The 24,061-nt window shown below is 47.3% G+C and overlaps 2 protein-coding genes across 4 annotated transcripts; one reads left to right on the plus strand and one right to left on the minus strand.

Moving 5' to 3' along the window:
- Positions 1–331: 331 nt before the first annotated feature.
- On the plus strand, positions 332–17,371 carry cramp1 (cramped chromatin regulator 1). 2 transcript variants are annotated; one of them, XM_076023810.1, is made up of 20 exons: positions 332–736; positions 2,580–2,956; positions 4,536–4,738; positions 5,328–5,481; positions 5,940–6,023; positions 6,223–6,271; positions 7,046–7,131; positions 8,032–8,155; positions 8,471–8,552; positions 8,968–9,864; positions 11,044–11,221; positions 11,625–11,788; positions 11,877–11,951; positions 12,059–12,140; positions 12,553–12,672; positions 13,090–13,331; positions 13,617–13,806; positions 14,352–14,519; positions 14,626–14,771; positions 15,706–17,371. In XM_076023810.1, the coding sequence occupies exons 2-20, from the start codon at positions 2,581–2,583 to the stop codon at positions 15,817–15,819; spliced, it is 3,534 nt and encodes a 1,177-aa protein (XP_075879925.1). In that variant the 5' UTR covers positions 332–736; position 2,580; the 3' UTR covers positions 15,820–17,371. The 2 variants fall into 2 exon arrangements, with proteins under 2 accessions (XP_075879925.1, XP_075879924.1); XM_076023809.1 differs by lacking the exon at positions 332–736 and adding an exon at positions 1,681–2,197.
- A 334-nt stretch (positions 17,372–17,705) lies between these two features.
- On the minus strand, positions 17,706–20,704 carry dhrs7b (dehydrogenase/reductase (SDR family) member 7B). 2 transcript variants are annotated; one of them, XM_076023812.1, is made up of 7 exons: positions 20,552–20,704; positions 19,811–19,989; positions 19,349–19,467; positions 18,967–19,180; positions 18,757–18,849; positions 18,486–18,638; positions 17,706–18,138 (listed from the first exon to the last, which is right to left on the minus strand). In XM_076023812.1, the coding sequence occupies exons 2-7, from the start codon at positions 19,962–19,964 to the stop codon at positions 17,933–17,935; spliced, it is 939 nt and encodes a 312-aa protein (XP_075879927.1). In that variant the 5' UTR covers positions 19,965–19,989; positions 20,552–20,704; the 3' UTR covers positions 17,706–17,932. The 2 variants fall into 2 exon arrangements, with proteins under 2 accessions (XP_075879927.1, XP_075879926.1); XM_076023811.1 differs by having other exon boundaries at positions 18,967–19,183.
- Between the last annotated feature and the right edge of the window lie 3,357 nt (positions 20,705–24,061).

The raw sequence follows: 24,061 nt of genomic DNA on the forward strand, positions 1-24,061 counted from the left end.
CCAACCTGATGACAAACAGGGTGCGCTCGTTTTAAGGCACGTTGCCTACCGCCAGCACAGATCGATAACTGTCACCGGCACCGGCGTGCCTGTCACTGTGTAGCATAAATTCATTGGGTATATTATTTAAACCACCTATGTAAAATCAAGCGTAGGTGTTTTGACTGTATTTATGCACAATTATTGAAAACCAACTTTTTGTTTACGTTTCACAGCCTGCCGAAAATGTCACCGTCTTCTTCTCGCTTTGAGATTTCCAAGCGCACCTTTTGTATTGAGGCCATTGATTTGCCCTTCAGAGGTGCCAATCACTTCTGGGGCGTGTTCTTTTTTTCGGAATACCAAAAATCATCCACTGCTTCAATCGAAATTAAGTTTAAACACCATATTAAGCGTTTTTGAAAGGAACGAAGGGACTTGTGGCTATAAGACGTTATTTAACACAAAAAAGAGCAAATTCTGCAAACCCCAAAGGAAGAGAATGTCAATTGGCTCAGTGCGAGCCTTTTCTCCCCAGCGATTGGCGGAAATCCTCATCAATCACATTTTAACGGTCTCCCTCGTGCGCTGCTGACCAATCGGCTGATTTGTTTTTGAGTTTAGTGGGCGCGTCTAAGCGCGTGGGCAAAACGAAGAGCGAGAACTGTCATCGGTTCGCTAGCTGGACGCCTGCCGTCGGCTAGCGATGCTCTGCTCTGCCCGGACCCCCTGTACGACCAACAAGCACCCCTAACAGGTATGTTCCCATGTTTCAATAAGTGCTATACATGTTTTAACATGTTTGGGCGGCTTTGTGCAAATTGTTTAGAGTAGCATGGTAACTTTTTAAGATGTTACAGTTTGCTTGACAACCGGAGTTAACGTTAGCTTACAGAGAAGAGCAACTGATGCTAGGTAGCGCGATATGAATGGAAAGCACTCTTTCTTGCGATATGTAACACATCTTACTGTAACAATTAACAGCAGTAACAGCTGGGAATGACTAACCGCATTGTCGACAGATGTAAATCAACCACGACGTAAAGTACTAGCTGGTGTAGTATGGAAATAGTTCAGACTAAATGAAGAGCTGTTACTTTAGTCTCTTGACTTTACAATGAAATATGGGAGTTATGGTCATGACAGAGCGTACATGTCGTTTTTAAAGCTGGGTGATTCTTTTATCTTTGTTAGATTCGAATTCCATTTGACTCGAAAAAGTGAAATAACACGACCACCCAATCCGCTTACTGCATGGTTGTTTGAAGTGGTGGGGTTCCCACAGGAAACATGCTAATGAAAGAGCTTTGAAATCTTCATTTTGCAATATTCAGTTTCGCAGAACGCTAAGTTGATCTGTGATTCGATCATGACATGTAAAACACAAACCACACTGAAAGGCTGACCGACATCAGAGATAAGGGAGACTCTCGTCATTTCCAGTGCCAAGCTGCTGATGTTCATCATTAATCATTCTTTGTTTTGCCTTCTCTTTCATCTCTTCTGTATTGCCACCAGTGTGGCTATCTCGATTTTGAACGTGAAGGGGAAAACAAGGCAAAGACAATAACATGAAAACGTTCCCATTGCAGTCCTGTAGATATTTTATTTTATTTTTTATTTTATTTTTTACCAGTGTGGAATACTCAAGAAGGTATAGATTTAAAAGAAGACATAAAAGGATTATTTTCATTTTGATATTTTGCTCCGTCGTTTTCTAGAGAACGATGCTGATGCTGGGGGGAAAAAATAGATTGGGATACTATTTAATAGCTTTACGATGTATATTATTATAATGGTTTGACACGCATCATTTCTGCAGGCGATTGTGACGTCGTGACAAGCGAAGTCCACTTACTCACACGCAAATACAACTATACTACTTTATCGATTTAAATAGCCTTGGCGGACACGGGCGACGAGAAATATTCCCCCCCTTCGTGCCTCTAGTGTCACTTGTCCAACAGTTTCACGGGGTTGTTATTTGCATTTAGCGTATTTTAAAAGAAATCCCGAGTAATGTTGTTGCTGACAGAAAACAGTTGAACTGCGCAGGGAGTTCAGCTCAGTCGAGGCGAGAGCAAGAAGAGGGCAGAAAGCGAAGGGTTCGCTCCGGGTTTTATTATGCTCGATTTGCTCAACACTTGCCCACACAACCGCTCGGACTCATGGTGAAGAGAAAGAAGACGTCGCCCACGACTGAAGAGCACGAGAATGGGTAATTTCTGCGTCGAAATAAACACTTTATTTGGAGGTCGAATGCAGCGAGGGCTTTCGTTGTCGTTTCGTGCAGGGCGCTAAACTGAAAAGCGCTCGCATTTGAATTTAGTTGAAATCCAGTCGGGGAAATGGCCAATTTGAGCCGAACCGAGTCGGCTGGCCGCCATGGTTAGTTCCTAAACTGTCCCTTTGGGCAATTTTCAATTTATTTTGAGACGTTTAATGCATATATTTAGCGTTGTTTTGTTGGGACTGGAGAGGGGATTTGAAACAAACAGCGGCGGCCATGTTTGAGAGACACGAACGTCGTCTTTAGAAGTTAATTTTGCACACCGCTTTGCCCCTAATGTGACATATTTCGCCCGAATGTGCCCTGGCAGCATGACACTGGGCTCCAGGGAGGCGATCGGTGCGGATGGGAGGAGGAATCCGTCCAGAAAGCCCGAAGGTTGCGCCGAGGAGGAGAGCGGAGAGCAGGCGAGCGAGGAGCGCAGTACAAAGGGAGACGACCGAGTGGAAATTCTTAATCCATCAGCTGCGGCTCTGAGCCCCGGTTCGGCTCCGCTCCTCCGCGACTCCTCGCCGAACCGAGTCGGCCCGACGCAGGTCCAGCATCCCCAGACCCCCGCCGAGTCCGCCCCGCCGTGTCACGACCAACATCATTTTCTGCGATCCAGCGTTCGACCTCCCAGCAAAAGGATCCGGAAGGATTCAGTCGGCTCGGCCATCAATGGACATGGCGGGGCAAAATCGAAAGGTATTTATAAGTGGCCGATTTCTGATGGGAAAGTGTGTTTTGGGGCGGAGGTCAGCAGGGGGTCTTGATTTGTTGTTATTATTTTTGAACCGCACGCCCGCCCGCCCGCGAGGAGTTTGATGGCGATGGTGAGTTAATGGTTTAACAGGGCTTGTTTCTGTTGCTGTTGACTCCCCGCGGGCCACCGCTCGCACTCCTCCTGCCAGTTCTCTCCCTCTGTTGTGCTCCAACACAAAGTGCCACAAGTACCATGTGTCATGTTTATGACAGCTGGGTCAGAGGTTAATTTCAATCAGGGTTTCATACGATTGCTTTGCATTACACATTCCTGGATGCTTGCCCTTATGGCTGCAAAACGGCAACAGTGAAGCGCTGGAGACAGAGCTGGTGGTTTGTTTGAGAATAAGAATAACAACAAGTTCGAGAGTACAGTTGAATTATTAGAACAGAGCTTGTTGCATTAAATTTTCATGATTAAACAATTTGTTTGTGTTTTGCATTCCATTGGAGCGAATGTTGTTTTTTGCTTAGAAAGTAAGAGTTTGTTTATCTGTACATGACATCACAAAAGGGTAGTTATGCAACAGCACACTTAAAATGCCCCAGTGGCACAGTCTATGTGCCTTGTTGGGATGGTTCACTGCTAAACAGAAATACTAGCATTAAGCCTGATTTTTGAATATACGTTATGTAATAATAATAATAATAATAATAATAATAATAATAAGAAAATAATAGTAATAATAATATGTAAATAGACGAGAATGAATGTGACATTTTAATTTGTAGTTTATTTAAAACTAAAAGCCTCAGCACCTCTGCTAATTCTGCATCACTATTCTTATAACACAGTGCTTTGCACCAGAAGTTCTCATTTCTCGTTCAGGATAATATATGTGTTGAATTCTTCCCTGGATTTAAGAAAAAAAAATGCTCTGTTTCAATGTTGTCGAATTTGTCCCTCTTCTGTGATCTTTTTTTTTTTTGTACTTTAAAAACTAAAAACTTGGACATTTCTTTGACCAAGCAACATGAGCATCTGCAGTGCAGATTCATTTGTGCACTCTGGCAGATATTAGTCATGGTTTTAGTTTGACACTGCAGAGAAGGGATGCAGGTTGAGGTGGTTTTAGATTTATTTTTAGATGGCGAAAGTGTCGGCCAGTTGATGAATGAGGCCCTACTTATTTTGATACGCTGCTATATCGGGCCGGTTCTATTTTGAAGCACGCTTTTAGGTTAGTGCCTATCCGACATTTTTGCTCGAAATGATTCCCGGCTCCGGCTTGACCGCCGTCAGTCAAGTTGCTTTTTGGGAGCCACGCACTTTGTACCTGGTTGTTCAAACTGATTTTTCAGGTTTTGCAGTGGATCGGCGGCAGGTTTGCTGTGTATGCATATCATTCTTCACAGCCTTAAGCGCATGAAGTTATTCCTACCCTTTGCCCCCCAAAATGGAACCAGAGACTGGAGCAAAACATTTTGATCATACCAAAACAAATTTCTCTGCGATTTTTGCTTTGTGTTTTTTTTTTTCCTGACTGGTGTATTTCTGGGTACCAACCTCTGTTTTGTACAGGGGCAGAGAATGGCTCTTCCTCCCAGGGGATGGTGGGCCAGTCTGGGCCTGTGGCCGGACCCTCGGGGGGGATGTCCAAAGTGGCCAAGGGACAGGGGTCAGCAGAAAAGGAGGAACAAGCTGGTAACCAGAAGAGGGCCCGTCGGCAGTGGGAGTCTTGGAGCGCCGAGGACAAAAACAGCTTCTTTGAGGGGCTGTATGAGGTGAATCTGGTGTCTTTGCATGATCGTCCTCTTTGTAAATATTTTACCCATTTCATTCAGACTTGTCTTATTCCGAATGATTGATTATTCCAAATCCCAACGGCTGTCCAGTATATTTAGCCCCGTGTTTACAGCGGCCCTCAAAAAGGCTTTGTTTCAGCTTCCTGCTCCAATGAAAGGGCTGGAAAACACTTTATTGTATCGTCCCTGTGACTAGAAGTGAATCAAAACAAGGCAGACTTGGAGGACAAGGAAACACCTGACTGTGGGTGTTGTCACTAAAATGGGAGAGAAGTCGGTGCTCTTTGTGACATCACAAAGTGCTTGCTTCCAGAACGGTGTATTTTGGCCCAGTGGTGAAAGTAAAAGAAGTGACGGACAGGCTGGGCAAGGACTAGTTTCTGTCCTGTGACTCGCACTGAAAACCCTCTCATGTTTTGATCCTGCTCCATCAATGGCACGTGCCCCTTGTTCCGAGTGTCAGCTACATCACAGTTACTGCATGGCGATGGAGGGTAACGTGGTAAAACAACACTGGAGTTTTTGTTTTGAACTTCGGCGCTGATCTCCGCTCCACTTGCACTTCCAGCACGGGAAGGATTTTGAGGCGATCCAGAACAACATTGCCATGAGGTACAAGAAGAGAGGCAAGCCGGCCAACATGGTGAAGAACAAGGAGCAGGTTCGCCACTTCTACTACCGCACCTGGCACAAGATCTCCAAACACATCGACTTCGCCAACGGTGAGTTTTCCCTTTTCTGTTTCCTGACTTCTCAAACAAATCAAACAACTGACCTGATATTTGCACAATCGAACCTGTCGTGTCGGTTAAAACTGTTGAGTATGCAGCGTAATTGGACTGCATTTATTTGAACTTCTTCAAGTAGAAAAAGAGGACTGAGTTTTAATTGTGCAATAGTGAAGCGAAGGCAGTTATGCTGCCATCAAAATCCTCCTTAATTTTGCTCCGTGTGCTAAAAGATTCCAGTTTATTTCAGCATTTCTCGACTGATGCGTCCTTCGCATTGTTTTTGTCTCTGTGCACGGCACGTCTTACAAACTTTGAGATAAGCCAGAGCTCTCGACTCCAAAGAGCCCCCCCCCCCGTGGCGTTATCTCTACGTGGCATGCGTGCGTCCTCCGCGTTGCCATCTTGCGGCCGTGTTGTGACCTGTCCTGTGCCTTCCTTCTCTTCCTCAGTGTACTCCAGGGTGCCCAAGAAGTCCTCGCAGGAGCTCTACGGCCTCATCTGTTACGCCGAGCTCCGCAAAAAAGTCGGAGGATGTAAGCAAACGGCCAAAAGAACAAATACGTGTTGTTGTTGTTTTGTTTTTTTTGCAGTTCGTAGGTGTTTTGTCTCTGCACTTAACTTTGCGTAACAAGGGATTAATCGCTGCATGATCGCAGTCTTGAGGGAGTGGGGGGGCTCACGAGGGACGAAGCCATCAACGCCTCCTCTGCTCTGTGTTTTTGTCTTTGGCAGTGATGGACGACAAGAACGTGGCGAAGCTCAACGAACTCATCCAGCAGGGGTGAGTCGCAAGTTCATGTTACGAGTAGACCAGACGCAATGGTACGCCATGCTTTATGCTACGCTTTAAAAGGTCCAGTGTGTAAAATTTGGCTCGATTTCTGATTATTATTTTTTTTTAACTGGTAAAAGCTTCACATGCTCCACAAATACACTAAAAAAAAGTGTTATGCTGGGGAAAATTCTGCTTTCTCGCTACTGGTAACCATGCAATCCACTACCGCCAGTTCATGGTCGTGGGCCGTCGGCGACTAAACCGGCGACCCCCCCCTTGAGCGTCTCAGTTGTCGTGGAGGGTGATCAGGCACCCAGCGAGCCAAAAAGCAATGCCTGTCAAAGCAACATCCTAGTTGACGTCGACCCTGAGCGGCAATCCGATGGCACCTCCACGTTCTGGTTCTCTCTACCTGCCAAGATGCCTGAAGACCAAGATGGTGGATCGGATGTCGCGCTCCAACTCCGCCTCAAACCTCACGAGATTGGCTTCTCTTCTAACTCATTCTCATCCCTTTCAAGATTCCCTGTCTCCTTACAGTGCAATAGAAGTAATTTGCTTTTCCCTGCTCCTAGTTTGCTGCCATCTTGCACCATCATTTTTCTTAAGGAAGACCTGCTGACGGTGCCCGAAACACAAAACGTGCTGTCAGGCAGTGCTTCCTGAAATACCGGGCTTCCTTAAAAATGTTACACACTGGACCCTAAAATGCAATATGCGACCTACGGTTGCACGGGGCTCCGCCGACTCTCACCCCGGTCTGTCACTTTGTCTCCCTAGCGCCACCACCGTCCGCTCCAAGGGGAGGAACCTGAAAATCAAGGCGCCCATGTGCCGCGCGCTGAAGAAACTCTGCGACCCCGACGGTGAGCGTCCGTGCTAGAAATCTAAACTACGGACGAATGACGAGCGTGGCCGTGTTTGTGGAGGTCTGGTTTTGGGCAGTCACAACGGTGGCGTGTGGGCTCCCTTCTCAATCGCCATGGCAACCACGTGGGAGCAAAGCGAGGAGGAGGAGGAGGGAGAGCTGGATCCAAGCGGCTTCAGCCTTCCCCCGTTCCCAAACATCCAACTGCCACTTTGCTTGAAGCACAAATGGAAAATGAGGATCTGCTGCTTTGTTTTCCTTCGTCTGGGAAGCTCTTCACACTTTCACGGCCATGGCAGTGTTTTCCTTGTCTTTTTTTTTTTTTTCTTAAACTTTGAGTTTCTTAGCTTGCGTCTGATCCAGTTCCTCAGAAAGTTTAGTCTATTTATGTAATTTTTGGTGTAATCAGTTCCGCGCTGAAGGTTGTAATAACCTTGCAGGCCAGATGGGAAGTTTCCCAAGGATCCATCAAACGTATCCATCTGGCAAAGAAGCCAGACAAAGTGTTTGGGAATAGGAGGATTCTTTTCTCTTTTTTTTTCACATAAATTCACATAAAAGTCCTGCGATTTCGAGTGAATCTTTTTTAGATGAAGCCAGGCAAGATATTACTTTGTTCTCCTAAGTATTAAAGGGTCTCTCGTCCTCGTTTTTTTTTGGACCCAAATGAAAATGCTTTCTATTTGAGTATGGAAGAGTAAGATTTCAAGAGCTTAAATATGAGCAATTTTATATCAGCGACTGCGTGGAGTTTAATTGCACCAGGGAATGCCCCAAATTTCAGCGTTTGCTTTCCAGTTCAGATTTGAAAGGACTTTCATTTCGGTGTGCGCGCAGCATGCGTTCTCGCCTGCTGAATGTCTCCTCAAACCTTCCTCTTCTCCTCATGTTCTTGCAGGCGTGAGTGACGAGGAGGACCAGAAGCCAGTGCGCCTCCCCCTCAAGGTGGCAGTGGAACTCCAGCCACGCAGCAACTACTCCTGGGCCCGTGTTCAGAACTTGGCCCACAACCCTCGTCTCAGGTAGGACACGACTGTTGTGGAGAAGTTCAAGAGATGTCGCTCTCCAGTTAATGTGGTGATTGCAAAATAATTCCAGGGAACAAGGTGTGTCAGGTGCCAAGGCGTTTTGAGCAATAACGGATTAAATTAAACACCACAATGCTTCCAAACGAGTAGTTTTTGGCAAAAGAATATACCCTTAATAGAGATACTGACCAATAATACAGAAATATATTGTGATCATTTTTCCCATGTTGCAAAGACTGAAGTTTTGGACTGTTATAAATCACCGTCTAGTTCACCATCTAAAAAACATGCCTTTGTGTGTCCGCGCAGGATGGTGGTGGAGCTCCATCGGAAAGTCTCCAGCCTCATCGAGTACCTGAAGCAGAAGTGGACGTACCACGACCAGCGCATCGTATCCTTTTGACGTCACATTGCAGTGAAGCAGAATCGGTATGATTGGCGTCGCAACATTGAGCGCATAGCGCACTTTGGTGTTTTTAAATAGCAAATTCCCCTCCTCGCCTGGGGTGGAACAGGTGCATGGACAAATACAGGAAATAAAATACAGAAAGTTTAGGTCGCCAGTTTCTTGTTCTCACCTGCACCAGGCTCTCTGAGCAAGCCGTCAGGCAGTAAATCACACCAATGTTTCCGTTTTCAACTGTCACTAGATGCTGGAAGGAAGTTGAAACTCACCTTTGCCGTTCAATTTAACATCTGCTGCTCTAACAACCTGCGGCCAAAATCACTTTTCTCATGTAAAACGGTCCCTTTGCCCCCCCTTGGCCTCCAAACGAAAACGGTTTCCCTTAACGGCGACGCTTCAGCTCAAGAGTCTGATGGAACGAGAGGCCCTGGAAGGGACCCAGTCCGGCGCGTCCTCGCCCGGCAAGTGCAAGCAGGAGGAGCTCCTCCTTTACCCGGCTGAGAGCAGCACCCTGACCATGCTGCCGGGCGTGGCGCGGGTGGTCCACTCCAAGGCCTCGTGCACCGTCCACTGGCTGGAGAGTGGCAAGAACCGGCCCAACGCTAAGGAGCTGCCCGCCGCCCAAATCCTGGGCATCCAAACGCTCAAAGGCGGCGCCAAGTCGGGACGTACCGGGTCGCTGACTGTGCTGGGTGATGGTCCGAGACCCGAAGCCCTCCTTCCCGAGCCCTCTCAAGACGGCGCCGCGAAAGTAGAGGAGAAAAGACCCTCGGAACAAACCCCGAGGACGGCGGAGCTGCCGGGCTCGGGAGCCTCTCCGGCTGACGGCTGTGGCGCTCCAGCGGTGCCCAGGAGCGTGGAGTTGCTGTTCGACGGCCCGCCGGAGCCGTGCAGGGAGGAGCACAACAGCAGCCTGTCCTCGCCGGAATCCGGCCACACCCTGCCGGGGAAGTCGCCGCTGGGCGGCGCCGAGGACGCGGCAGTGGCAGCGGCACAGGGCCCGGCGCTGGCGGCCAAAGAGCGGCCAGTGGAGCAGATCCGGGAGGAGGGCTGGAGCGGCCGCGAGGCCGACGGCGTCACGCTGGCCGAGCTCTACCTGATGTTCGGGAAGCCCGGCAAGCTGCAGCTGGAGTACGAGTGGCAGCCGGCTGCCGCCGCCGCCGCCGCCACCACTGGACCGGCCGGCTGCCACGACGTCGGGCAGCTGCCGCTGCCACCGCCAAAACGCAACAGGACGCACCGGGTTCTGCGCTGCCTGCTCAAGCTGGTGACCACCGAAGTCAACCCCAAACCTCTGGTAAGACCCGACCACTCCCTCCCTCCCGCCTGGTCCAGGCTACCCTTCTGTTTTGTGAAACATAAGGAGTTGTCCCGTCACTAGCAGCGTTTCCATTCCCCCTATAATTGTGCAAAATCTAGATATCGCAATAAAAGAACTGGTAAACTACACTTGAAAAAAACGTCTCAATCATGACAAAATTTGATGAAGTATTTGGTCAAATGAGCTTAAGCGTTTGCCACGTAAGGTTGCTTTAATCTTTTCAGTGACTGCCAGTTGAGTCTTTATTGCATCATGGTGAGATGTTTTGTCACGGTCAGATTCATGGAATCACAAGACCCACATCTTGTAAATGCATCAGCTGTTTTTGTACATTGAAAAAAAAAAAAAATTCGTTTCATTCGGTTCTCGTCTTGTTTAACGGCTCTGCTCTGTGACTGACATTGCAATTATAACCCAGCGTTCGTCCCACAAAGCGGGCAATTTGCATGTAACGGCAGTAAAGCGAGACCAAGGATGTGGGCAAGATAATTTAGGTCACTGCTAAAACAGAGATATGGTGTTGTTGGATGTGCAAAAAGTGAGAGACGGTCCGAATTTGGCAGATATGTGGCTGAGCTAATATTGCAGTGCAGTTGAAGTCCAGAGTCTTTGTGATGTATCTCAAAACAAGCAACCTTTCAGAGTATTACTGGATGAGGTCAAAAACACTGGGCGGCTGGAGTTGGTTGTTACACACACACACACACACACAGGAAGCCGCTGCAAGCTTGTAAGTGACAGAAACCGCAGTGGGCTTTTTTCTCTTCAACCACAACTGCTGGGCAATTGCTTATTTAAAAAAACCCCCAAATACTAAAAATAAATTGTAGCACTGATTTGCTTTGGGTTGAGCACTTCCTTCTGACAATGGGGCGCTTGGCCTACATCACTTTTACCTTTTACCAAAGGGACGTGCGACACCGGCTGTGATGTCGTCTGATTGGCCTGTTTTGAACGCGACTCGCAGAAGCTTCCCCACAATGTTTTATTTCTTTTGATGGAGCCTCCCTCTCAAAAATGCATCCCCGAACCTTTTTGACCCGGTGTGTCGGGTTGCTCTCGGACAAACTTGAAGGACAGAGTAGATTCGAGTGCGAGCAGCTCTGAATGAGTCAGTTATGTGTGTGTGTCTGTGCGTGTGTCCTTGTCCTTTAGGCTCCAGAACTGTGCACCACGGCGACGTCGCCTCTCAAGAGCCCCCAGGAGGAGCAGAACCAGGCCGTCACCCCCCCAGGAAAGGCTCCCGTTGCAGGTGTGCGCAGCCCCAGCTGCGGCCGGCAGCAGGTGCCTGTCCGAGGGGCCCGGGTGCACCTGCCCAACGCCGGAGCCGCAGGTACGGAAGGGGGGGGATTTCCAGGCCTAGATTTACCCTACAACTGTTGCCGAAATGTAGAATTCTACTTTATTTTTTTTAATCCGTCTGCTTTTTAAAGTGTTTGCTCCCTACCGCCTTGAATGAACGCATAGAATTGTTACTAAAAAGTCGCCCTTGTTGTATTTCCAACGGCATCTTTGACGCTGTTGCATGATGGGAAATTTCTGCCCAGTCTGCGGACACATTGGCTGATGACTTTCATGTTTCAAAGCCACTTTAAATACAAAAAAAAATAAAAACAAAAAGTGAAATTGGTTCTTTCAAACAGCCACGTTTGCAAGCATCAAATCTTATATTTTCTTCCACTTTTCCCTTTATTTTTTTTTCTCTCTCCTTCAATTTTGTTTTCCCCCCACCCCAGGAGGACGTAACCTTCCGCGCTCCCTGCTGGGCTCGGCCGACTCGGAGGGCGGCGTGTTCGCCGTGCCCACCACGCTGCCCCCGAACAGCACGCGGCACAACCGAATGTTCTCCCCCAACAAGGAGGCCGAGCTCGCCTTCAGACAGCAGCTCGACTCCATCAGCGTAAGGCTTGCCGCGCACGGCACGCTCTCTCGGCCCCGGGCGAAAAGTCAAAGAGGGCAACGCTGACTTATTGATTCTGCTTTTGCAGATGCAGTCGGATCTCTTCCTTCCCAGACACAGAAAACCGCGGAACAGACAGCTAAGGAAACCCCTGGTGGTTCAGGTAAGAGGGATGGCTTCTCCTCCGAAGTCATTTTCCGTCTGGATGTATTTTGCCGGAGGCGGGCGGCTGCTGTGCGCTTCCTTCAGCTGCCTCTGTCCTGTTCGCAGCGAACGCTCCTTCCCCGGACCACTGGCGACACTCCGCAGCACGTCTGCTCCTTCTCCATCCTGTCCAACTCCTCCGCAACAGGTACGCAGCACCAAAGATGCAAATCCCATGGTTGATTCTGTAAAGGTATATTTGGCTTGATTTATGATTTTTATTTTGGTAAAAGCTGAATACCCTGTTCAATACATAAAAGTGTATCTATACACAGTACAAAGTAATTTGGTAATTTGGCCACTGTAGTTCACTGGCAAGCTCAGGAGAGGGAAAGTACGGCGTCTCTGAGGGGACTGAAGTAAAATAGCGCTGCAATCTGAAACCTAACCACTTGATGGCGCTGTTTCTTCTTCATTATCGCCAAATATTACAGACCGAACCTTTCACAACCAGTTTGAGGAGTGGGACGTTTTGTCTGCGCCATCTGTATTTTCATTCACTGTCATTTTGTAAGACGACGCCCACCAATCCCACGGCTTGTCTCCCTCCCGCCTTGCAGGCTCAGGAACTGGGTCGTTCCGGCCAATCAATGCTCGCCTGGCTCCCTCCGCCCGCCCCCCACTGCCCAAAGCTCCGCCCGCGGCGTCCAGCGGCTCTGCGGCGACCAATCAGCTGTCCAGTACGTGCTCCTGTTTTCATCATCTCAAAGGTTGTTTTGGTGTTGAGGCCAGGATGACTTGAGGCCAACGAGGAGGCAGATGAGGAATTGTGACTCTGTGTGTCCGTTGCTTTCCGGTGCAGTTGTTGCTCTTGAAAATGTACAGCCACTTTCTCTTTAATATTGAAATCCAAACTGGGCAAAGCATGCTGTTGCAGAGCGGAGCTGTGTCTGCAGCGGACATCCGACTATTGTTTTGTCCAGAAGGAGAAAAAAAAAAGTCTTCTCGTCCACTTCCTAAATGTCATCCTGGAAACACTTTGCTTTTGCCAAAACCGACCCGACATTGCTCCCTACGAGAGTCTCGTTTCCTGTCTGCCCTGATCCTGTTCCGTCCTTGAACCCTTTGTGTTTCTCAACATGTTGTCGCTCTTTCAGGTGCCATTGACCTGGCGGCCAAGTCTGCAGGTATCATCCCGGGGAGTCCGTGCCGGGAGCCGAGCTCTCCCGCTGCTGGAGGCGGAGGCGGAGGCAAGCTCACCGCCTCGTCCGCCGCCGCCGCTGCCGCTGCCATCACCGCCACCACCAACACCAGCACAGCCACCAGTAGCAGCAGCACTGACGCCCCCGTCGTTGACGCGGAAGCCGACCCCGACCTGCTCCAGCACAACGTGCCAGAGGTCAGCAACACACAAACACACACGCACACGAACAAGAATTGCATCAGAAAAAGCCTCCACAGAGCTCCATGAAACAATGTATTTAGCCCTCTGTTTGTAGCCTCCTGCAGAAATGCTCTGCTTCAGCTTCTCATCATGCACCTTCCACATGAAACAACAAAACAACATGGATTGTTAAAATGGAGATGAAGTGCTCCCAGAATGCCTGTGTTCCGACCAGTCGGGATCAACTCGCATCACTGTGAGAAGAAACCTCACCAACAGTTGAACTTGTCGTGTTGGCAGAACGGCGTCGCTCCAGGCTCTCCGGGAGCGACCGACAGAGGAGGCGGAGGCGACTCTCTTCTCGCCCCGCCCAGCGTGGCCTCGCTCCTGGACATCTCGTTACCCGGACCCCCGGAGGAAGCGCCCGGAGAAGCTCAGACGCACATCAGCGACTCCATCATTGAGCTGGCCATCAACTCCGCCCAGTACGGTGCGTAAAAAAAAAAAAAGAAAAAAGTTCTTACAGATGCAGTGTGATCACAAACGTTGATGTTGGGCTTGATGTGCACTACCTGGCCACAATGAACCGGTTCAGATTAGTATTTTTTTTACATTTGTAACTTAAATTCGCTTAACACAGCTTGGCTTGAGGTAACTTAACTTAGCGTTGCCTAGCATAACGTGCCGTAACTTAACGTAACATGACATGGATTAATTTAGCCAGACTTAATGAAACACAACTTAACTTAGCTTGTCTTATCTTAACTTTGCATAACTTAACTTACATTGGCATAGCTTGACTTGTACTTAATTGAACTTAACTTTTCATAACTTTCTACTAACTTGAGAGGAACAGATACGGATCTCTAATGCAAATGTTTCAGGACTTAACGGTCCAGTGTGTCAAATTTGCATTGGCATTGCTTTAGTGTTTTTTTTGGCGCTCAAGGCGCGCTGTGCAAATCCGACCTTCCGATCCCGAGCATCGGTCGAGCTCGCTCTAATCGCCGTGTTCTTCCCGGCCGCGCCATGCAGGTGAGGAGGCGGCGCTCTCTCCGGCCAAGCTGAGCAACAGCGACGGCTCCAAGCTGCTGACGTCGTCGCCCTCCGTCAGCCCCTCCAGAGGCTGGAGCCCCTCGCCCAGCCACGACCCCCAGTGGTACCCCAGCGACTCGTCCGACTCCACGCTGGGATGCCTCCTCTGTGAGTCCTCGGCTCGTCTGCACTGCCGACACACGGAGACGGCGGCTCTGCCTTTTTGTTCTGATTTTTTTTTTAAATTTTATTTCTGCACCTCACATCCCTCCAGCCAGCATGGTCTCTCCTGATAAGGGCCGGCGGACCATCCTCACCCCTACCGGGCCCTCCAGCGGCACAGCGTTGCTGGGACCCAGTCTCTTAGACTGCAACTCCCATGATTCCTTTCAGTCCCGCGGCCTTCCGGACGTGGCAGAAGTAAGCGTTTGCTGCACACTGCACATTCTAATCTTTTCCTCATTTGTTGCTCATGCGATTCCCATATTGTTTTCCTTTTGCTGGTTTTAGGACTGGTTCGACCTTTTTTATATGCAAAAAAATGCTGTGTATAAAGCTACAGTACCAGTTGCGTGCCTCAGTTATAAACGCAGAGCTGCATTCAGCAGCTTAACCTTTTCAAAAGGCTGACAGTCTGAAACAAGTAGTCCAACTCTGTTTCAGTAATCGTGCCAAGAAGACAATTTATTGCTTCATCCATTTAGCAAGAAAAGCCACATCTCTTCTGCAACAGATGACAAACAAAAAAAAAAGATTTAACACCTTCAGTATAAAGGTTTTGGCCTGCTCTCCTCTTGCAGATCTTCCAGTTTCGTTCTCTCCGTCTGAAAGTTAGAAAGGCCCGTTTTACATTTTCAACACAAGATGGTGAGAGAGAGAGAGAGAGAGAGAGAGAGAGAGAGAGAGAGAGAGAGAGAGAGAGAGAGAGAGAGAGAGAGAGAGAGAGAGAGAGAGAGAGAGAGAGAGAGAGAGAGAGAGAGAGAGAGAGAGAGAGAGAGAGAGAGAGAGAGAGAGAGAGAGAGAGAGAGGTTGACCCGTGTTTATTTTCAGAACAGTTTTTCTCAGATGTGGCCAAGACCTTTTTTTTTCCTTCTGTGTCAGATTTTCGATCCTTGTCATTGCGTGTCGAAATTTTCAATATGACAATTGAGTCATGGCTGGAGATGGTGGATGGATCGGACACGCATTGTTGTCATAACGCTCAATTTAACCCCCCCCCCCCCCCCTCCTGCTGCAATAATTGAAGCGCGCCTTTACAATTCAAAAGAACTTGAAAAAAATAACGGTATTAATCGGACTGCTGTCATTTCACTTCACGTTTTCTCACCGTTTTTGACGCCGTGTCTCTCTGCAGGTGGACTCCCAGCTGGCGTGCATGATGAGCGAGAGCAGCGTGGACTACATCGCCCGCTTCAACGACCTGGCCCAAGAGCTGGCCGTCACCGAGCCCTCGCTCCCGCCGCCCTGAGCTTGAGCTCCTCCCCCTCCGGGCGGCCGGCCAGCCGCACCGTTCCCCCTCTGGAGCGAAGAGAAGCTGCGCAGCGAGTTCCCTAAAGCCATCGGCCCCCTCCCCCCCTCCCCCCTCCAACCCTGTTTGTAAAAGTGCAATAAACCTCGTTAACCTTTTTGCTACGACGCGCGATCGGAAGGTTTTTGTTTTGTGGTCGTTTTTTTTTCTTTCTCCGTTGCTTGAGGTGAAACAGCCCTTTAAAAAAAAAAAAAAAAAAACACGTTTGGAAGAACAAATGTGTTTTTCGGAAACACAACCTCATGTACAGGAGATACTATGCCATACACGAACAACCGATATTTTCCGAGCGCGTCGTCTGTCTTGATCCTGCTCCTCGTCTGCGTCCGTCGTCAGATCAAAACCCCCCACAAAGAGGGTGAATGTGAATGATTTTTTAAAAAAAAATTATTATTATTTTATTTTTTATACAAATGTTTTACCAGCCGCAGCTGCACTAGCGGGAGGAGGATCGCAATCCGGTCGGAGCGGAGTCGCTCGTCTTTGTTCGGTCATGATCGGTTCAGGTTTTAAAGCGGTTGCGTTTTTATTTTTTGTTCGGAACGCAGCTTTTTTTAATTTATTTTTTTTACCCCCCTCATTTCTCCCGCTCCTGTGTGTAACGTGGAAGCTCGACGCTAAACCACAACCAGTTTTTCTTTTTGGTTTTTTTTTTACGACTACAATTCCCTAAGCATCCTTAAGTCAGTCGCTTTGTGCAGTTTTTTTTAACGAATACTTATGACAGACGATCCAGAAAAAAACAAAAAAAACATACATAAAAAGGATGATGCTCTTCCACACGCGTATTTATTTTACAGTTTCTTACATATCAGCTTTATACAAAGATATTTTAACTCTCGTTGAAATAGTATTGAGGAGCTTTTGGCCAATAGTGACGCTAACGCACGTCAAACTTACCCCGTGTCTTGCACTACTAACCCGAAGCAAGTCGAGGACTGAGCAGAATCGCCTTTATCCCATAATGTGACCAACTACATTCTAAGTTCTTCTTCTTCTTCTTCTCGACGCAGTTATTTATAATTCCCAGCAGTGTTACACTCCAGTTGCAAACGAAACACTCACGAAGACGTCGTCGACACTCCCTGTTTTTTTTATTTTCCCTTGCGAAACCTTCGTCGCAGGTTCCTCGTCCTCGGCGAAATGTTCTGCCGAGATGAGCAGCTGAAGTCGTAGTGCCGCTCGCACGAACCATCGCACGGCCAGAAATCCTCCACAACTTTCAGGAAAACCAGCACCGTCGATATGCAGTAGTGTGAACGTTACTCCCTCGTCTATATTCTCATCTCAAGAGCGGGAACCTGTTGTAAGATGTCATTCCACAAATGCAATTTCAAAATCATTCAGTCTTTTTTTTTTTTTTAATTTCTGAAGCACCTTTTGCAGGGCTTTGACCCCGTTGTGGGGGTAATAAAAGCTCGAGTGATGTTTCTCCGTTTGTGACGGACATCTGAGAAAGAAAAAAAAGAACTTTCATCTTCTGGATTTTAAATAGAAAGAAGGAAGGAAGATGTTTTCCTTATTTTTGTTGTTCAAATTTTAGTACTTACAAAAGCGCAAGTATTTACTTGCGCTTTTGTAAGGTAAAGTAAATTGTTCTTTGGACTATTTATTGTTATCAGTTTGGGGGGTGGGTCGATAAAAGTTAATATTAAGAAGACCTCTAAAAAGGAGAAAAATATCTGTTTTAAGCTTTCAGTTTGTAAAAAAATTGTTTTTATTCTGTGTATAAAGATAGCTGAAAACACGTCGCTGGTCTTCTGTGTATTACTTTGTGGATATATAAAATGTTTAGTTTGCAGGTTTCAAGACTAATGAACTGAAAATTCTTTGTCATAAACATTTATTGCATACAAATTCAAGAAATAACCAAAACGATGTGCACCATTTCGGAACATATCATTATTATTATTATTATTATTACTACTACTATGATAATAATAATAATTTTATTTTAATGTGGTTTAGTTCAGCTCCAGTGGAGAATCAACCTTTGAGAAAAGGTACGTATGATAACGTCTTTTGTTTTCTGGTCCATTTCCTGTCTGTGCCGTCACTCTCTCTTAGGCTTCTGCTCCTTGCGGGCTCGTGACGACATCAGTTTGAAGAAGAGCGCCGGCCACAGCGTGCGCAGGTAGACGGCCACAGTGGGCAGGGCTCCTGCCAGCACCACATCTTTGCTCCTGTGGCGCACGGCCTTCAGGACGACCTGAGCCACGTCGGCGGGGTCCCGACCCGTCGCCGTGTTCTTATCCATGACTGGAGGTGGCGGAGCACAAGAGAAGACGCGACACTGAGGCAGTAGGTCGACACAAAGCTCCTCCTCACTTCCTGGTCTTGTTCTCTCACAGACATCTGTCGTTATCAGGTAATTATTGTTTGATCTTGAAAATATGATCCTTTTCTGATGCATTTTCCCCAAATATCGGAACACTTTCATTCATTTTCAATTGACATTAAAGCACATTTTCTACATACCCCCATGATATATTTTTTCTCCTGTAAGTTGGGTCAACAAAACACTCCACCCATCCATCTCCTGCTGCTCCGGCACCTCTCTCAAATTTTAAAACCCAGCGTGGCCCCACCAGCCAAAAAGTTCTCACCTCCGTGCTTGGAGCCGTCTCCCGTGACGGCGTTGAGCGACAGGTTGGTGCGGATGTAGCCGGGACTGATGACGGACACGCCGATCCCGTAGCGCTCCACCTCGGCCCGCAAGCAGTCAAAGTAGGCCTGGGTGGCGTGCTTGGAGGCTGCGTCTGAACACAGCGGGTGCAAAGCAGAGAGGCCCTGCATTAGTCTTGAGTCGACTATGACTTGAAAACTGATGACTTTTTTGTTTGTTTTTGAATTAATTAAAGGGAAGAGGCAACCTACAAGCTGATCTGTAAGGAATGGCGATCTTGCCCTGAACGCTGCTGATGGCAACGATGTGGCCGCTGCGACGTCCAACCATGGAGGGCAGAAGAGCTGCGATTGGGCGGAGACAAGAATCGGCGAGTAGGGATCTTTTGTTAAAAAAAAAAAAAAAACTTTGGACCTCCACTGACCCGGGAGGGCCGGTGCCGTTGATCCGAGCTGACTGACCTTGTGTGAGAGCCATGGGCCCGAAATAATTTGTCTCCATCACATCTCGCTGCACTGAGACGCCGGTGTCCAGGATGTTCCCCCGGAAACTGATTCCCGCGTTGTTGATGAGGACGTCCACGTGCCCGTAGCATTTGAGGATCTCCTCCGCGGCTCTGTCCACTGTGTGTCTGTCAGCCAGGTCGAAGGTGACGGTGCTGGGAGTGTGAGTCTGCTGCTTGAACAGAACAGAGCTGTTAGTTCTTGGATTAGTTCGACCACTTATTCCCAACTTCTTTGAAGGTTTCCTCTTCCATGAGCATCAGAGGTTGGAGGGACACCAGTAATACTTTGTCGCATATATTCAAAAAATATACTTTACTTCATGTTATCACGTACACACCTTCTGTTTCGCACTTGCTGAGGTTGCCGTAAGTTCCTGGACCACCTGCTGCAGGCGGGTCGCATCCCGTCCGCACAGCACGAGCCGCGCGCCTGCAGCGTGGAAGGCTCGCGCACACTCTGCGACACAGAAGATGCACCTCTTGTCAATGATTTACATTGCAAACACCAGCAGTGTTCATTTTGTTGATAAATTGTTGATGTTATTTTCGTCATAGTTATTGTCAACAACCTTTAGATATCAGAATCAGAAAAAACTAAATCTACTGTAATTTTAGTCAACTAAAATTATTATATTTCGTCAACTAAAACTAGACTGAAACAATTTAGATAATTAAATTATGACAAAAACTAAATAACATTTTAGTCAAACGGCTACAACTAAAACTAAATCAAATTTAACCCTGAGCACCAGCACACACGCACTAGATGTACAGATGAAACAAAACTTAGCGCCCTCCACCTTTTCCAAGTCCAGAGCTGGCGCCCGTGATGACCACCACTGCATCCTGCAGAGCAGCACCAGGTCTGAGGCGAAGCAGGAGCCGATAGAGCAGCACGGCCCCCGCACTGGCTAGAAGGAGCTGAAGCACCCCCCCTCCGGTGACACGCTCCATTGTCAGAACTCAACCTCCCAGACAGCTGTAGACACCACAGAGTAAAGCAGTTACTCAGGAAGAAAAAAAAAAATTAAGCTACAGAGAAAAATAAACACATTATTTGGCCTTTGTTTACATGATTCTGTTTGCAAGACTGCAATGAAAAATCAATACAGCAGCCACAACAGTAAGACGAAGAAGAAAGAAAAAGGTGCTGTGTATCGTTAAATAATTGGCTTTGTAAACAAATGCAATAATTACAACACACATTGTAGTTGTCAATGATACAGAAATATGCCTTTACAAGACAAACAACTCGCTTGAAACCAGCTAACAAAGCCATTTGCTCAAGCGTCACATGCGTTCGACTTTGGTTTTCACTGACCAAAGCCACAAGCACCGAGGTCCGGAGACAGAAAATTCAATTTGGAAAGACCATGCCAATAATCTAAAAAGGAGGAGAGGCAAATGACTTGACAAGAGTGGCTTCACCACTCATTCACCTACACACGTGAGCTAATGCTAGCATGAAGCCAGGGTCCACACTGTGGGCAGCAAACTCTCACAGATAACCCTGCGTGATGGTCTCAAATATGTGTACTCACCTGATCTTGTTGGTTAAAAGAACATTTTGACACACCAACGTCAACTCACAGCAGGTTGGTGGGGGAGTTTACGAGTGTCTGTCAGTACTAGTTCCGGGGTGACACCGTGATCTATGACGGCAGGGGGCGATGTTGCGCGATATTGTAGTCAACAGCTAAGAAGAAGAACCACTACGTCACTGGCGTAAGCGTTTATCTTTTGGCGTAAAATACGCACAGCACCCCGTGCACTACTTTTATTTGCTGTCGGTTTGTCAATCTCAGTTATTTGTGAGAAAAAAGTATTGCCTTGAACACACGTTCTTGAAGTTGAATAAATACACATTAACAGAATGTCTTCTGACGTTGTAAAGTCAGAAGGAACGACAACTAAAACGTATTCAATTATTTTTTTTAAAGAAACATAACAGAACTCGTGACTCTAAACTTTCATTTATTTCTCGGGAAATGCACTAGATGTCACTAACGACCCGGTAAAGAGCGTTGGCTTTCCCACTACCAGATCAATAGGTGGACGGAGCGGTGTGAAGAGGAAGCTTCACGCAATGCTCCTTGAATAAAACATTTTTTTCAAGGAGATGTTGATTTGCGATAAATCAAAGTCACACTTTTCCCTTTCTTAATTCTGGATCATTGTTGTTCTGAATGAAATTAATCCATTACATGAACCCTGCACATAGTTAGTCCTTCATCTCCTGACACACACCTTGATTATTCAGTCACCTTTGTATTTCTTCATTCATCACTGGCCCCACGCCTTAACTACTGGAGATGATTTATTTATTATTCTCCCAGAGAGTTAGCGATTCTTTCCCAGACTGAGTAATTTAGGCGGCTACGGTTGAACTGACTCCAAATGAGGCGGCATGGTTTTTTTTTACCCCATGCTAAGCTGAGATAAATTCTCTATCGTCTCTGTCAGAAACAGGAATTGAGACAGTGCTTGCACATAGACACCAACTGAATGCCTTTCGTGTGTGTGTGTGTGTGTGTGTGTGTGTGTGTGTGTGTGTGTGTGTGTGTGTGTGTGTGTGTGTGTGTGTATTTAAGAGAGAAAGCAATTACTGCTGCTCATGTACCCACAGCTTAATGGAATAACTTGACAAATCAATGCAGATTACAGCTGCAAATCCATGTGATATGAATCCCTGAATTCAATTTGAGGTATGCAGCCGCATAATTGTTTTTCCCCCTCCACTCATCAGCGCTAACCACGCCTCTCACCCAGATGATAAAATAACTTTAGGCCGCGTTGTAATGAGTAAGAGAGAAACAGCATTAGCTTTTATGAGTGCAGAGTTTGAACATCGTGAATTCATTCTTGACAACCACACCAAAGCTGACAGAGGACAGGTTTTTTTTTGTCACAAATTAAAACTATGCATCCTAAGATAAACACCAATAAAGATGTGCTTAAAATCATGTTTATTCATTAACTATTAGTACGGCTAGATCTGGTACTTAATAAGCAGTTCTTCATAAATAAAGCTGATGAGGCGATGGCGCCAGTTTGCCCCCTAAACTTTTTGTCATGATTAGCTTCAAATCATGACATTGATTTTCTGAAATGATTGGTGACCTCTGTAGCAAAGTATGACACTTTTGTTTAGTTTTTTTTTTTTTTTTTTAAATGTGTTTGGATGTGTCTTTATGTAATCTAATCAGGGTTTGAACATATTGTCTCCCTGTTTACAAAACAAGGGTGATTTAATATCATTCTAAAAGGGGAAGGGCTAGAATAAAAGCTTGTATGAGATACACTGCGTCTTTTATGACACAGTGTACTGAGGACTGGTCCACACAGATGTATGACGTGATGGTTCAGCCGAGGGCCGAGCCGCCGATGTTACCTCAGCTGTGGCAACGTGCCGAGCGTTTTATCAGGTGTTTCCCCATTTGAGTAGAACAATCTTTGTCCGCACGACTGAACACGGGGGCGACTTTTCACACCGAGACACTCTTTACGACGCTATCCATGACTATCTCGTTCAAACACACATTTTATGGACGCCACCCGTTCCTCCTGGGGCCGCCGCCGCCGCTGATTTATGTTTCCATAAAGCAATGCAGGATATAATGGGTTTATGGAACCGCCCGCTTTCGGACAGACAGGAGAGAGACCCGCAGGTGACACTGACAGGCACGGTGATATGTAGGGCGAGGCCAGATGCTAAATCACATTTTACTGTTGTTCAGCCCGGCGAGTACAAATGACTTAAGATTTGTGTTGGTTTTCAGAGGATTTTCATGGACAGCCGTTCCGGCTGCTCATTGTGTGTTTTGCGGCGTCGTTATTGTGTTCCGAATTGTCATTTTTTTTTTTGTTTTTTTTAATATTATTTTGTCTTTTCAAGTGAAAGCAACAAGTTTTGTCTCCCTGATGATTTACATGTTGATATTTAGCTTGTTCAGCCCCATGAAAATTTAGAGGGATTCCGAAGAAATGCAACCTTTCACATGCTGGAATTATTTTTTTTAAAAAAGGATACAAAACATTTAGTCACGGTGGAGTAATACATTTTACTATTTAGTATTTCATCTGCTGATCATTTCTGAGTTGAGCTGGACAGAGACATTGCAACAGTGTACCTACAACAAGATCAAGAATGACCCACGACTGGTACGTGCCATCCAAAAACTCCAATGACCCAGATATAACAGTCCTGGTGGCTTAAAATACACCTCGTCCTCTTTGTGCTCGCTGCTCTTTACTGGCCGGATATTAGAGATTAAACCTGCGGCCAAATTGAGTTTGGATGGAGACACAGCTCAGCCACTCCCCTGCCTGGCCGCTTCTTTTCTTCTCCCTGGCCACCGCGTGTAGTGTTCCTGTCCAACTCCTTGTTAGAGCAAATGGCTAACCAGCCAGTCGCGTGGCAGCGACTCCATGGATTCAGGCACGTGGACGTGCTTGAGAGGGATCCGCTGAAGTTCAAACCAAGCGTCCGCAATGGGGTGTGGGGGGTAAAAAAAGCGGCTGAGTGTGGCATGACTGTTGGTGGCAGACGGGCTGGTCTGCGTATTTAAGAAACTGCGCACCCCCCCCCGAGACCATCTCCACAGTGAACGGTCTGAAGAGAGAAAGTGTCCAGCGACGGACGACACCGAGTGCCACTTTTGTCGGCTAATAACCCAGAAAAACTGGAGCTACAATTCACATGGGCCCATCGAAATAGGTCAACGTAAGACTGGAACATACGGCCTGATCTGATGAGGCCTGATTTGTGCAGCAACATTAGAGTCAGACGTTGGCTCCCAGTGCCTGTCCAGGGTGATCTTCCCCTTAGATGACCACAGAGAGCCAAGTCTCCCAGTGGAGCGTCTTTTCAGACGGGAGATTCTCATCTTGGCTGCGCAGCTGATGAATATGCACCAGCAGCATGATGACATCATGCAAAAGTGGACCAGAATCTCTGGAATGTCTTCAGCGCCTCGTTGGAGGTGCAATGGGGTCCAACCTGGCGCCGCGGTGGTCTGCTCGACCTAATGAAGTGTTCCGCGAGTGTGTGT

The sequence above is a fragment of the Nelusetta ayraudi genome, unplaced genomic scaffold (assembly GCF_046127955.1).
Source record: "Nelusetta ayraudi isolate G7.1 ecotype Tasmania unplaced genomic scaffold, CSIRO-AGI_Nayr_v1 ptg000016l, whole genome shotgun sequence".
NCBI lineage: Eukaryota > Metazoa > Chordata > Actinopteri > Tetraodontiformes > Monacanthidae > Nelusetta > Nelusetta ayraudi.